This window comes from Panthera onca, chromosome C1, assembly GCF_046562875.1.
Source record: "Panthera onca isolate mPanOnc1 chromosome C1, mPanOnc1 haplotype 2, whole genome shotgun sequence".
Lineage (NCBI taxonomy): Eukaryota > Metazoa > Chordata > Mammalia > Carnivora > Felidae > Panthera > Panthera onca.
The window spans coordinates 143547244-143563614 of NC_138346.1; the positions used below are offsets into that span (position 1 = coordinate 143547244).

General features: G+C 37.1%; 1 protein-coding gene across 5 annotated transcripts in view; it reads right to left on the bottom strand.

Moving 5' to 3' along the window:
* Nucleotides 1–16371, bottom strand: part of BTBD8 (BTB domain containing 8) — a 123998-nt gene that overhangs the window by 81941 nt on the left and 25686 nt on the right. For 3 of the 5 annotated variants that reach the window (XM_078451671.2, XM_078451669.2, XM_081796416.1), the window contains exons 3-4: nt 11654–11874; nt 8619–8757 (exon numbers count right to left, since the gene is read on the bottom strand). In XM_078451671.2, the coding sequence (XP_078307797.1) occupies nt 8619–8757; nt 11654–11874 (360 nt within the window). Of the gene's footprint in view, nt 1–8618; nt 8758–11653; nt 11875–16371 lie in introns of those variants that run through there. The other 2 variants (XM_078451670.2, XM_060625400.3) reach the window with 2 other exon arrangements.

Consider the following 16371-nt stretch of genomic DNA (forward strand, 5'->3'; position numbering starts at 1 on the left):
GAGAAAGACGATCTCTTTTGCATTGTTGGTGGGAATGCAAGCTGGTGCAGCCACTCTGGAAAACAGTATGGAGGTTCCTCAAAAAACTAAAAATAGAACTACTCTACGACCCAGCAATTGCACTACTAGGCATTTATCCATGGGATACAGGTATGCTGTTTTGAAGGGACACATGCACCCCCATGTTTATAGCAGCACTATGAACAATAGCCAAAGTATGAAGAGCCAAAATGTCCATCGGTGGATGAATGGATAAAGAAAATGTGGTATATATATACAATGGAGTATTACTCAGCAATCAAAAAGAATGAAATCTTGCCATTTGCAACTACATGGATGGAACTGGAGGGTACTATGCTAAGTGAAATTAGTCAGTCAGAGAAAGACAAAAATGATATGATTTCACTCATATGAGGACTTTAAGAGACAAAACACATGAACATAACGGATGGGAAACAAAAATAATATAAAAACAGGGAGGGGGACAAAACATAAGAGACTCATAAATATGGAGAACAAACTGAGGGTTACGGGAGAGGTTATGAAAGGGGGGATGGGCTAAATGGGTAAGGGGCATTAAGGAATCTCCTCCTGAAATCACTGTTTCACTATATGCTAACTAATTTGGATGTAAATTTTAAAAAATAAAAAATGAAATTTTAAAAAAGATGAAAAAAAAACTAAATGGGGGAAAAAAAAAAAGAATGGTGATCTTTGACTGTGTAAGTAACCTATGGCTCCAGTAGAGTACTCTGTATTCTGTAGTACATGGGTGCCAAGGCCACTTTGTCACAGGCTGTTCCCTGCAAATGACTGAGCACATCAGGGACACAAAACAGGCCTATTTCAGAGAGACAGGGCCTTTTCTGATGGGTGATTATGGCCTCGGAACTTTCTAACAGTCTGCCGACTTTCCCTAGAACTGCACCACAGCCTAAGCCATTCCTACCCATGCTTCCATCCTTCCCCTTCTCCTTCCCTCAGGTTCAGATCAACACAACAGTTTAACAGCTCCTCCAGTCACCTCTGGATTCCTTCCCACATTCTCTCATGTGCATTTACCTAATAAATTTCTTGCAAGTCTAACCTCAATCCTCATGTCTGCTTCTCAGAAGACTTGAACTAACACAGCATGCTATTTCCATTTAAGTAAGATTAAATGCATCTGAGACTTACACAATTGGCCTGACTTTAGGATAGAAACTTAGAAAACATTCCTACTTAATTAGGATACAAGCCTCCGTTTCAAAACTAATGCTGTAGATGGCACGGTGTATTAAAAATCCTTGCCAGATTTTTCACTTTCCAAAAAACATGCCGAAAACCATTTTCTCCTTTTGATTAAATTTAATCTCAACTGACAAGGCTGCTTCTGGCTCTGTCAAGATGCCCTAAATTCCCCCTTGCTCTTGCTTTAGTACACTGCTTGCTATTCAATACTTCCTGATGTTAGCTGAACTAGATTCACTACTCCAGGCATAATAGTGGCCTGGATTACTCAGAGAAGCTCTAAAGAAGGACTTTTTTTGACTACAACTTTTTTTTTTTTTTTTTAAGTAATCTTGCTGCTCCAAGAACACTTTCTAAACTTTTAACTCTACCAAACTAGATAAAGGTTAAGCCCAGGGTAGTGAATCCAAACATTCTGGAGTTGTCAATATTACCTAGTGCACTTCTTTGCAAACATTTTAGAAAACATAAACTATAAAAAAGCCTTCTCTTGAGACATCCATTTTAACATCCACTGACTACAGCTTTCATAGGATTAGGCTTTCCTAAGTTAAAAAATGATTTGTAGGGGCGCCTGGGTGGCGCAGTCGGTTAAGCGTCCGACTTCAGCCAGGTCACGATCTCGCGGTCGTGAGTTCGAGCCCCGCGTCAGGCTCCGGGCTGATGGCTCGGAGCCTGGAGCCTGTTTCCGATTCTGTGTCTCCCTCTCTCTCTGCCCCTCCCCCATTCATGCTCTGTCTCTCTTTGTCCCAAAAATAAAAATTAAAAAAAAAAGTTGAAAAAAAAAAAAAGAAAAAAAATGATTTGTAAGGTATAATGGATGCCCTATTATCCAACAAAATTAGGACTAATAGTTGTTTGGTTAATCAAAAAATTAAGAGGATTTTAAAAATTACTTGTATATATCATAATCATTTTGTTGTAACTTAAATATGGAAAAAGTATAGCATAGGAAATACAGACAATGATACTATAATAACTGTGTATAGGGACAGTGGTAACTACACTCATCATGGTGAGCATTGCATAATGTATAAGTTGTTGAGTCACTATGTTATGCACTTGAAATTAATATAATATTACATGTCAACTACAATAAAAAAAATCTTTTTACTGAGTGTTAAAACAACTCCAGAAATTCCAAATTATATGGGTAGAAGTAAGCTAAAAAACTTCTATATTCTTCAAGGAGAGAATACCACCAACCACTTGATAATGACTCTGACTTCTTGCAGGAAATTAGCAGTCTCAAAAAAACTCTTTACCCCTAACACTGAACAATCCTTCCTCCTCTGAAACTCTCCAAACTGTCTGCTTGCTCGCTTACAGCCAACCAATCACTGACAAAAGTACCTGAAGACCAGTTAGAACATCTCTCCCACTTCCAAAAACCACATTTTAATAAAACACCTGCCAATTACTTAAAAAAAAAGATATGAATTCATTCACAAATCTTTCACTGTAAGGTCATTCCCTCTTTTCTTTAATGTGAGTTCACTGACTAGAACCTTTTATTTCTTGCAAAAACTATACGTACACACACCCATAATTTCTAATTCAAACTTCTTTAAGGTGAAGATGATGAGCACTTTGGTGGCTCAGTCGGTTAAGTGTCCGACTCTTGATTTTGGCTCAGGTCATAATCTGTGGGCTCATGAGTTTGAGCCCCGTGTCAGGCTCTGTGCTGTTAGTGTAGATAGCCCCTCTCTGTCCCTTCCCCTCTCTCAAAATTAGTAAATGAACTTCAAAAAAAAAAAAAAAAGTGAAGAATAAAATCTAAAACTTCTGTGAAGCAACTCAAGTATAGAATCATTTTAGATTTTCCTAACTTCCCCTCAAATTTTATATTGCTCACCTATATTAAATTCAACAGCAACTTTTAAAGCATCTCTCCTTTCCTGGATCTTTCCATTCACTTTAGTTTTCACTGGAACAATAACTCTTTTCATCTTCATGTATCATTGGTTTATTTTGTTAAGTTATGCCATGAAAATAATTAAGTTCAAATGGCATTAAATAGATTTGGGAACAACCCAAGTGACTCCTGGAAGACACAAACTCAGTGATAGGAACAGAAAAGGAGAAGCATACTAGAGAATAGCCTCTTACACCTGACAGTACGCCCACTGTGCTACTAGCACGTTCTAGAAAGAATATCTGAAGAGCAGTTTTAGTCAAGTGTGGTTAAGGAGCTTACTGCAGGTGGTTTGTTTTCTTTCAGGCACCCAGAGCCTTTCGCTTTGGTTCCCTACTGCAACCTCCCTCAAAAGCCTGTGGCACCAAGGAATTTTATCTCTTTTCCCTCTACTGTTTGCACATCAAACGCCCCAAGTGGACAAGGTTGACCATTTATCACTAACAAAGTAATTAATATTAAGATGTTAGTGACTCATTTTATTGCATGGTAATTTGGAATTTTATTATAATTATTTCATTAAAGGCTCCTGGCAATCTGAACAAGACAGGGGATGGCAAACTTTTTCTGTAAAGGGACAGGTAAAAAATATCAGATATAAGTATCAGGCATTACAGGTTACTGTTGCATATGGTTCTTTGTCTTTGGTTGTTTTATATAAAAAGAGAGCAGTGACCAGATCTGAGCCATGGTTTGCCAACCTCCACTATAAGATAAGGTACAATAGGCAACAATGTGTCCCCCTTCCAGGTACCTAATACACATCTGTAGCAACTAACATTTACTGAAAGCTTAGTGTGCCAGCTATTGGGCTAAGTGTTTTGTGTATATCACCTGATTCAATCATCACAGCCATTCTATGCTATAATGACTGTTATTATTCTTTTCACAGATAAAGAAATTGAGACTTGAAGACATTAAGTAACTTCCCAACCATTCTGTAAATGGGGGAGTCAGAATCTAAACACTGAAAGACTGACTTCTGAATAACTAAAATACACACTTCTGAAAAAGCTTTCATGTGAACATATAACTAATACATACCTATGGCACAAACTAGAACACTGACCCGATTCAGTGCTAATTTGCTAAATATTCAGGAAAAAAATTTTTAAAGGGAGAATTGAACACTTTAAATCAATGAATGAAAGTCTAATGGTATAATATCAGGCACTGAGAAGAAAGGTATTTTGGAAATGGTATCAGATCTAGAGTGTCAAAGCTAAAATCAGGACCCACTGCCAAACTTTTTCAATAAAGCAGCACAAGGAAATCTTAATTATGGAACACAGAAGTGCAACAAACAGACTATCTTAAAAATGTAACAGGTTTGGGGTGCCTGGCTGGCTCAGTCAGTAGAAGGTGCAACTCTTTTTTTTTTTTTTTATGTTTATTTATATTTGAGAGAGACAGAGCGTGAACAGGTGAGGGGCAGAAGGAGAGAGAGAGACAGAGACAGAGACAGAATCTGAAGCAGGCTCCAGGCTCTGAACTGTCGGCACAGAGCCTGACATGGGGCTTGAACCCACGAACCATGAGATCATGACCTGAGCGAAGTCAGGGGCTTAACCAACTGAGTCACCCAGGTGCCCAGAGGGTGCAACTCTTGATCTTAGGATTGTAAGTTTGAGTCCCACGATGGGTATAGAGATTATTTAAAAATAAAATCTTAAAAAAAAATTGTAACATTCAACTTTTCTCAGAAAACGCTACAATAATAAATAATGCCATAACATAGGAGATCGGCAATAGATTGGATCAGGAACAAACTTAGGGGTAGGCTGAAGATGACAGAAGGAAATACAAGAAGACAGAAATGTACAATTCATCTAGTAATTGAGAGCAATTTGGGCAGGGAAGTAATGTTACAGAGGTCTACAAAAGAGGATAAAGTGTAGTAGTGTCCCAGGAAGCAATATTCAGGAAAGGAGTAACATAACAAACAGGATCAATGAACTCTAATGGGTACTCCTTTTATTATATATAACCTCCCTCCTCTCAAAAAGAACTCTCTTCAGTTCTCCTTTGAGTAGAAGTATTGGAAATAACAAGGACAAATGTGTGTGAAGAGTGAAGAGGATGCTTCAAAGGGCAAAAGACCTATGTAGATGGAGAAGAATACGGTAAATGTGACTTTTCCTGGAGGCCTATTGCTGTTCCACCATTCCTTGGATTGGGGGGAAATGCAAGTGATCCAAACCATGTTTCTCTGCTTGTCCCACATAAGTAAAGTGCATACAAGCTGTTGCTACCATCTCCACAAAAGCTTGTATCAAAGGCCTATTGCCTGGATGAGAAAAGCAAATACCCATACAGTACTTTAAAGTAATTTAATCCTCATAATCACCTTGTGAGATGAATACTTTAAGAAACTCCATGTTTGATGAGGATGGTGAAGCACAGAATGGTTAAATGCCCAAATTCACATAGCTAAAAGATAGTAGAGCTAGAATTCAAACCCACAAAGAAAGGTTCTACACACAGTTCACACACTCTTAAACACTCTGTTATAAAATGACTTCTGGGGCGCCTGGGTGGCGCAGTCGGTTAAGCGTCCGACTTCAGCCAGGTCACGATCTCGCGGTCTGTGAGTTCGAGCCCCGCGTCAGGCTCTGGGCTGATGGCTCGGAGCCTGGAGCCTGTTTCCAATTCTGTGTGTCTCCCTCTCTCTCTGCCCCTCTCCCGTTCATGCTCTGTCTCTCTCTGTCCCAAAAATAAATAAAAAAAAAAAAATAATAAAAAAATAAAATAAAATGACTTCTTTGGCTTAATTGTGCCACCCCAAGCAAGTGAATGGCATAAGACTGTCTTGAAGCATTGCTATGAAGAGCTCCAGGCACTAAGCTGGGGATCAAAATAAAGACTGGACAGAGCAACTAGCAACTTGGAGAGATAATCTTGGAAGAACCAGATATCAGGGATGTTTTTGAGGAAGGACCTTGACCATGAGGGAAAGACAGGGACTCAAGAAAAGAAGAAACTACCTCATTACCACATCAATTTGGACATATTAAACTAGCAAACTAAACTGTTATAAAGACCTAATGAGAATGTAATTCTGATAATAAATCCTGGTATTTGTGAGTACTTGCCTGATATTTTAATATATCAGTACATATAAATTAAAAATTAAAACGGCCATATCACAAATGGATTTTTAGTCACACCACTAAGATAAATGCTGACATTGATTAGCTAGAACAAGAAGTTATTCAGAAAGTTCTGATGTTGGGCTTTAGACTACATGATATGAATATGTGTCTTCTGAACTACTGACATAATATTCCTTAAACTGAATAATAAAATTATTATGTACTAAACAGAGAGTTGTTCAAGTTTGGACTAGAATGGCAATCTTGAGATTGAGAATTTGCCACTGTAACTCACATAAGTGTGCTAACAACAAAGTAGGAAAACTAAAGCCAGATCTTCTTAGAACATATGCTCAGGAAGTTGCCTTTCTAGGGAGTATATATTTTTATTGCTTGGTGAACAAAATAAACAAGAAATGTGAGCAAGAACTCTCCTGGAATACAAACCTAATATCCTGGATCCAGTTCCTAAAACATAGTTCACTGTCAAGCAGCACACAGAGACCAAATATAAACACTGTTTGAGGATATATTGCAAATGATCACAAGGTCTTGCTTTCCCTGTATGAGAGCAATAACCTTAGGGCTCTATAAATAAAACTTTGGTAGAATGTCCATGTGGTTTCAAGAAAAACCTGAACACATCGGGGCGCCTGGGTGGCTCAGTCGGTTGAGCGACTGACTTCGGCTCAGGTCATGATCTCACGGTTTGTGAGTTCGAGCCCCACGTCGGGCTCTGTGCTGACAGCTTGGAGCCTGGAGCCTGCTTCGGATTCTGTGTCTCCCTCTCTCTCTCTCTGCCCTTCCCCCACGCATGCTCTGTCTTTCTCTGTCTAGAAATAAACATTAAAAAAAAATTAAAAAAAAAAAAGAAAAACCTAAACATATAATTAATCTTTAAAATAAAATTGCATTGCTTCCCTTCACCAAAAAGAAAGACACAAACACACACATGTACACACACACACACACACAATTTGGGAAATATATATACATGATATGGAAAATATTAATAAATCTGTATTGGGGCACCTGGGTGGCTCAGTTGATGAAGCATCTGACTCTTGGTTTTGGGCCAGGTCATGATCTTACGGTTTGTGAGTCCGAGCCTTGTGTTGGGCTCTATGCTGATAGCATGGAGCCTGCTTGGGATTCCTTCCCTCTCTCTCTCTCTCTCTTTCCCCCTATTTGTCCCCCACTCACGTTTGCTTTCTCTCTCTCAAAATAAACATTTAAAAGTATATATAATTCTGCATTATACTCTGCATTTTACTATGTATAATGCAGATTTCATAAAAATTTGAAAAAATGTGCATATGTAGTTCTTATAATTACAAAATACATGTTCCCAAGAGAAAAGTTCAAATTTTGAATGGTAAACAGTCTGATAAAAACTGGTAATCCTAGAGTTTAGCAATGTACTCCTGTCAATTAACTGGCAAAGCCAATATGATTTTTAAGAGCACAAACATCACTACTGGCAGCATGGCAGATTCTTATAATCTGAACCCATTGCTAATTTCATCAAGAATGTGAACCCTTGAACCTAGAAGACTGCTTCTTGCCACTACTAATAGTCTGGTTCTTTCTCTTCAGGAGAACCAGAATAACTTATCAACATTCTATTTGAAACACAAAGAGAGGGAGAAAAAAGAGACCGGGTTCCTCAGTTTTCTGGTTCTGTTTCTAGTCCCTTTGAGGTCCATCTGTACTTCTTTCCCTTGAATTCCAAAAGAAAATCTGTATTTCTTATTAAAATTTGTTATTCTTTTCAGCAGATTTTAGTTACTTGCAAAAAAGAGTAGGCTTTAATTTGAAATCCAAAAGCCTAGAATGTCTAAGCAACCCAATTGTAAAGCACAATAATGGTTTTTAAAAAGTACATTGAAATATTAAACCTCCTAATCAACACTATTCATAAGAATATCTATTCTAAATCAAAGACTTCGAGCCAAAATGCATCCAGAGAAAATACATGTCATTCATGTAGAAGTAATCATTCTCAATACTATAATGCCTGTGAAATTAAAAACTGCATTTAATTACATTTTCTGTGACAGTGGCTTTCAAACCTATTTTAGGCAACAGAGTATTTTTTCCTAATGAAATCTTAGGTTCATGTCCAACGCAAAGCAGACATCTGTTCTGGCTGAAGCACGCACACATATCTGGGTGGGGCGATGCATGCCTGTGTGAGCCTCAGGCAGAATACCCTGCCTGATGTCCAACTTCCTCCCCTGTCAAAGGCCCCCTGCGGCATCACCATGAAACCCCTTTTACTTTTGTGAATAAGAGCTTGAAAACCACTGTGCTAGAGACAGCCACCCTTTTAATCTTTACTTTCACAACCAACACACCAAATCAATCACATGCCTATTTACCTGTGAGCTTTAAAATTTTTTCCATCAACATAAATATCAATATCTGGGCAACAATGTTTCACGTATAGTTTCAATAAATCTTCTCCTAATTCAGATGCAGGATCCAAGTCATAATTATCTTTAAAAGAGAAAAACAAAACTAAAAAATAGTTTATTATAAATATACAAAAATTTTGTGTTTTAATATTAACCTAATGTTTCTCCCCATAATTATCTTGATTAGCTACTAAGAGAGAACAACAGTAACTGAAATACTGAACTGGTAAATTCAAAATAAAACAATTTAAAAATCATCTATATCTTATTTTGAAATATAAACTTCAACTTATATTTAAATACAAACATATCTTTTAATGTAGGTACATATTTAAATGTACATAATATTATACAAAACTATACACCAAAATTGAAGCCACTTTATGAACTCTTAAGATGCTAGAAAATTTTCCAATTTTGATATCCTTTTTCACTACCTAATTCCTTCCTACTCTTGTTCATGAATTTTTGGTGAGAATGACATTTAAACCAACAGATTCTCAACTGGAAGCAATGGGATTTGTTCAGCACTTAAGAAAATAAGTATTTTAAAAAGTATCTCTACTTCAAAAGATTCATCATTCAGAAAGTGAGGAGTGAAATGTAAAACATGTTTACATTTTAAGAAATTACTACACTATATATCATAGCTATATCAATCCAGAAACTTTATTCAGTACATCTGCTGAGAATCTGTCATTGCGGACAGATTCCCACTAACCAAATTACAAATTTATAAATTTATATACTTATAAGCCAGAACGTCATTATTGGTCCTATACCAAAAGACAGCCAGAATCCAACCACAACTCAGTATCTCCATAGCTACCACTGCAGTCCAAGCCACCATCACCTCGCACCTAGATTTCTGCAATAACTTCCCAACACATCTCCCACTCTTGACTCCCACAGTCTATTTTTGACAAAGCATTTAGAGGCATGTTTTAAAATGCAATTCAAATCCTGATCCATCCCAGTTCAAAACCTTATGGCTCTGTCCTTTTTTTTTTTTTTTTTTTTTTTTCCCCAGTAAAAGCCAAAGTCTTACAATGGCTTACCAGGCCCCACAACATCTGGCTCCTCACTATGCAGGTGGTTGGGGACTAGTCCGAGCTCTCTCATCCTGGAGGGCAACAGCTGCCCAATGCAGGCTGACGGGGTGCATACTGTGCACCTGACTCTTATCTGCATAACAGTATAACCCTTAGTGTCACAATTGAATTGTTGGATACCCAGTTGATACTGGATAATTGGTTGGTGTGGAGAAAAAAACACCCACATTTTGGTGTCAGAAGTGGTGCCAAGAAAAAAAAACCACAATCACTGAAACCCAAAACTCAATGTTCCTCAAGCTGAAGTCATCGTTCCACTCTATCCTAATCTTCCTCTGCTTATACTCCATAAGCCTGCCAAATAGTACCACCCAAACTCTCTAAAATGGCTTATAAGGAGGGGCGCCTGGGTGGCTCAGTCAGTTAAGCGTCTGACTTCAGCTCAGGTCATGATCTCACAGTCTGTGAGTTCGAGCCCTATATCAGACTCTGTGCTGACAGCTCAGATCCTGCAGCCTGCTTGGGATTCTGTGTCTCCCTCTCTCTCTCTGCACCTCTCCTGCTCACACTCTGTCTGTCTCTCTTTCTCTCAAAAATAAATAAACATTAAAAAAATGGTTTATAAGGAAAGTGACTACTAGTCTTGGTTTGCCTGGGACAATCCCAGTTAATGCCTGTTGCCCCAGAGTAATTATAAACTGCAATAATAACTTTGCACTCTTTCAAAAGTATCCAAATTTGGACAATAAGAAATAAGGTCATCCTTTATATAAGGTTTTCAGTGATCTGGCTTCTGCTTGTATCTCCAGGTTCATCTCTTACTGTGACCATTCTTGTCCCCTCTTCCATCCCGGTCCTACAACAAACTATTACCAGTCTTCAAAATTTGCTCTGTGCCTGGGGTCGTTCTGCCTCTAATAGGCAGGTCATGTTTTTTCCTTTGCCTGTAGTACTTCTCCCCTAAACTCTTTAGCCTGGCTAACTCCTGTTTTTTTCCACTGAGATTCAACTCAGATATCACTCCTTTCTATCTCTCCGTCTTCATCTCTAACTCTATATGCAGAGGAGGATGGGCAGATCTGCCAGAAACCTATGAAAGTCTCCTAATTTTGGTGTTCCTCTCTTGTGGTGCAATGCCACTGCATGTGCAAGGTAACATCAGGTCACATAACCTTGTGGGGACTGGGGGTTGGGAACTGGCACTAAGACACTATGTAAGTAATAAACAGTCAATTTTGTGATCCAGAGATTTCAAGGTTCCTGTTAGAATATCTATTACTATATCAGTATCATTTATACTTTTATCTATCTGTACCTATTCCTGTGCCCTTAACATCCTCCTTCTGCCAATTCACAATAGTTCACAAACTATAACCCTTCTGACACTCACCTCCACAAACTAAAGTTATTTTTCAAGGACAAACACCATATTTACTATACTATTTATGTATTTCTTAACATGTGTAAAACTGTATCATTTTTATTAGATTCCTATCTTTTTAAAACATAGCACAACAAAATTTTCAGTAATTTTTTTGTCATGATAAAATATAATGGTGATTTTTATGCTGCATATTGTTTTTAAGTAGTGCCTGTATTGTGTTATAACAGAACTGACTCTATAGTCTGCTAAAGCTTTCATTGGTATAGATAAGAATAAGGATGGTGACGTGGAGGTTTAAGAGGAGAATTGTGAATTATATGTGTATTTATTCAGATTAATACCATCTCCAATTGTTTGGGAAAACTAGGAGTTTCACTTACCCATAAAAAATTTACTTTCAGTTACTTTTATTACATCTACTTTCATTCTACCTTTATTTCATCTCCTATAAAAAAGAGATCAGTAGAATTGATTTTTGAAATATGTTTTCTCCAACTGTATCAGAATATAATTACTTTCACAGCTATACAATTTTTATAAAAATCCACCAAAAAATAGCTCACCAGTAGAAATTAAATTATGTACTCCAACATCGACATCCTCTGGAACTTCATGCTTCTGAAGAGAACAATCAGATGACTCTACAGATGATCTTCCATCGTTGTCAGTGCAGATTCCAAAGCTGAAGTCACATTTCTTTTGTGGCACTCCCCTCACCACTATCTTTTTCCTAACAATTTCTTCTTCATAGTTTCTTATGTTTCTGTCTGATGAATATACAACCCTAAAAGAATATGTAAAGTATTACTAAAAATGTTAGTGATTCTTAAAAGCTAGTTTACCAAGCACTGCCTTCATATAAAACAACGACATAATTTTATAACTATTTTTATCTGGGCTAACTGGAAAAAAGATCAATCTCAAAGAGCAGAAAGTTTTAAAAGTAGTCTATAAAATATTTTAATGTTCAGAATATATAATACCATCAAACTAGACGACCCAGATGAAATGGACAATTCCTAGAAAGGCACACACTACCAAACCTGACTTAAGAAGAAATAGAATAACTGAACGGTCTGTTCAGGTATAGGTCTTATACCAACTAGAGAGACTGAGTTAGTAATCAAAAACTTCCCACAAAGAGAAATCCAGAACTAGATGGCTCCACAGGTGAACTTAACCAAATGCTTAAAGAATTAACACCAATCCTTCACAAACTTTTCCAAAAAACATAACTCAGAACACACTCTAACTCATTCTGAGGCCATTATTACCTGATACAAAAGCAGACAAAGACATCATAAGAAAACCACAGACTAATATTCCTTATTAATATAGATGAAAAAATTCCTTAGCAAAGTAATAGCAAACTGAATCTAGCAACATATAAAAAGTATTATACATTACAAACAAATGGGGTTTATTTCAGGAATTCAAGGGTAGCTAAGCAAATAAAAATCAATATTATACATCATATGCTATAGTCTGAATATTTGTATACCCTCAAAATTCTCTAAGAGGTAATTAGGTGGAGCCCTCATGAATAGGATTAGTACCCTTATATAAGAAGCTCCAAAAAGATCCCTCTCCTCCTTCCACCATGAGCACAGTGAGAAGTCAGCATCTGCAACCCAGAATAGGGTTTTCACCAGAATCCTACCATACTGGCACTCTGACCTTGAGCTTCCAGCCTCTAGAACTAAGAGAAATAAATTTTTTTTGTTTATATGCCACTCAGTCTGTAGTATTTTGTTACAGCAGCCCAAAGACCTCACAAAACCTTTTAAATTTAGTCCTCTTAGCAGGACTAAGACACCATATCAACGGGACAAACACCATATGATCACCTCAATAGATGCAGAAAAAGCATTTGACAAAATCCAATACCCTGTCAAAATAATACACTCAAAAAAACTAGGAATAGAAGGAAAGTCCCCAACCTGATAAAGAACATCTATGAAAAACCCACAGCTAACACTGTATTTAATAGTACAAGACTGAAAGCTTTCCTTCTAAATCAGAAAGGATGCCTGCCTGTTCTTATTACTTTTATTCAACATTTAACTGGAGGTTCTAGCCAGGGGATTAGGCAAGAAAAAGAAGAGGCATCTGGATTGAAGGAACAAGTAAAGCTATCTCTATTTACAAATGGCAAACTTATATACAGAAATCCTTGGAAATCCACTACAAAAACTATTTGTTAACCACGTTCTACAAGGTTGCAGGATACAAAATCAATATGCAATAATCAACCATATTTTTAGATACTAACAATGAACAATCCAAAACAAAATTAGAAAATAATACCATTTATAATAGCATCAAAAAGATAAAACACTTAAGGACATATTTCACCAAAAAGCATAAGACTTGTATGCTGAAAACTATAAAATGATGCTGAAAGCAATTTTATAAATGGAAATACATTCCAGATGATTTAATATTGTTAGAATGGCAGTACTCTCTGGGGCACCTGGGTGGTTCAGTTAGGTTAAGCAACCCACTTCGGCTCAGGTCACGATCTCTCACGGCTTGTGGGTTCAAGCCCTGCATCTCGCTCTCTGCGGTCAGTGCAGAGCCCACTTCAGATCTTCTGTGCACCCCCCCAACCCCTCTCCCAACTAGCTCTTTCTCTCTCTTAAAAATAAACATTTAAAAAAAGATGGCAGTACTCTCTCAATTGATCTACAGATATAATGTATTATCTATCAAAATTCAACTACTTTTCTGCAGAAATCAAAAAATCAATCCTAAAATTCAAACATAAATGCAAGGGACCCAGAATAGTCAAAACAATCTTGACAAAGAACAAAGTTGGACAATTCATAAGTTCCCAAATTTCTAAGCTTCCTACAAAGCTACAATCATCCATACTATGTGGTAATGACATGAGAATAAACATATAAATCAGTGGAACAGAACTGACTATTCAGAACTACATATATATGCAACAAATTTTGACAACAGTGTTGTGATTTTGTGATTTATAATATGAAATATATATTTGGTCTTTGCCTACTGTTCTGGGAACATATTTCCTAAAACCCTTATAATTTCCTATGCAAGAGCCATAGAGACATCTTTTGTTATAATATTTAGCTTTGTTCTTAGCTTCTGAAATAAAAGGAATAAAAGTGAAATGGATGGCTTTTCTTATTCATAACAGGCCCTTTGAACCACAGCAGAGTTTACATTAATGAGCTAGGTGACATCTAGAAAGTCACCACGGATGGGCGCTGGTTGGCAAGAGAGAATCATCAATGGCCAATGACTTAATCCATCATGTCTATGCAATAAATCCTCCATATCTAAAGGATGGGATTTGGAGAACCTCTTGGTTGTTGAACACATGGAGGTGCTGGGAGAGTGGTGTACCCACAGAGGGCATGGGAGCTCCACACCCCTTCCCACATCCTAGCCCTTTGAATCTCTTCCATCTGGCTGTTCTTGAGTTATATCATTTTTTAGATAATTGGCAATCTAGCAAGTATAATCTTTTCCTGCATTCTATGAGTTATTCTAGCAAATTAATTGAACCTGAGAAAGGGTTTATGGGAACCTCCAATTCACATCTGGTTGGTCAGAAGCACAGAGAAGGAACAACTTGGACTTGCAACTGGCATCTGAAAAGGTTGGGGACAGTCTTATGGAACTGAACCTTTAATCTGTGGGATCAAATAATATCTCCAAGTAGTGTGAGAATTGAGTTAAATCTGTAGGACACCCAGCTGGTGTCTGGAGAATCTCAGAATTGTTTGGTATGGGGGAAAACTCCCACCCATTTGGTGACCAGAAAGGTCAGAAGTGACATATTCTCTGAGTAGAGTACTAAAAGTAAAGGAGACACACAATAACATGTTCTTCCTTTACGGGTGTCCAGAAAATCCAACAGGAAAAGACTAGGCTCTTCAAAAGTCGGTGCTGAGACAACTGGATATCCAAATGCAAAAAAGCTGGATATGAGCTTCACAGTACATACAAAAATTAATTCAGAATAGGTTAAAGATCTAAATGTAAGAATTTAAAAAGTATACAAAGGTGTAAATCTTCATAACCTTGGATTAGGGAATGGTTTCTTACATATAACCCCAAAAACACAAGTAACAAAAAAAAGACAAAATGAAAATCACAGAAATTATAAACTTTTGTACTTTCAAGGACACTATGAACAAAGTTAAAAGACAACTCACAGAATGGGAGAAAATGCTTGCAAATCACATACCTGATAAGAAACTTGTAACTAGAATATATAAAGAATTTTAAAAATTCTTTTATATAGAATAAAATTCTTACATAGAGACTATATAACAAATAAAAACAGGGCACCTAGGTAGCTCAGTGAGTTAAGCGGCCAACTCCTGATTTTGGCTCAGGTCGTGATCTCACAGTTTATGGGATGGAACCTCATGTTAACAGCACAGAGCCTGCTTGGAATTCCCTCTCTCCCTCTCTCTCTGCCCCTCCCCGGCTTGTGTGCTCGCTCTCTCTCTCTCTCTCTCTCTCAAAATAAATAAACATTAAAAAAAATAAAAACAAAAAATTAATACAGAATATATAAAGAATTAAAAAATATAAATCATGTTCAATAATATAAAGATAAATGATTCAACTTACAAATGGGCAAAGAATATGAATAGAGATCAGGACGCCTGGGTGACTGAGTTGTTTAAGAATCTGACTCTTGATTTCAGATCGGGTCATGATCTCGCTGTTCATGAGTTCAAGCCCCACATCGGGCTCTGCTTGGGATTCTCTCTCTCTGTCCCTCCCCAGCTTGTACACATCCTCTCTGTCTCTTTCAAAATAAATAAACTTTAAAAAATTATGTATAACAAAAAGAATGTGAATAGAGTTTACCAAAGAAAATATATAATAGCCAATATGCACACAAAAAAGATATTCAACATCATTAGCCATCAGAGAAATGCAAATCAAAACCACAATGAGATACCTTTCACACCTACTAAGGTGGCTATAATCAAAATGACAGATAACAACAAGTGTGGTCAAGAATGTAGAGAAATTGGAATCCTCATACATGCTGGTAGGAATGTAAAATGGTGTAGCCTCTTTGGAAAAGAGTCTGGCATTTCCTCAAAAGTTTACCATATGATCCAGCAATTTCCCTCCTAGGTATATAACATGAGAGAAATGAAAACATGTTCACACAAAAATGTGCACATCAATGTTCAGAGTGGAATTATTCATAACAGCCAAAAAGTCAAAACAACTCAAATGTCTATCAACTCATGAATGGATAAACAAAATATGGTATATCCAT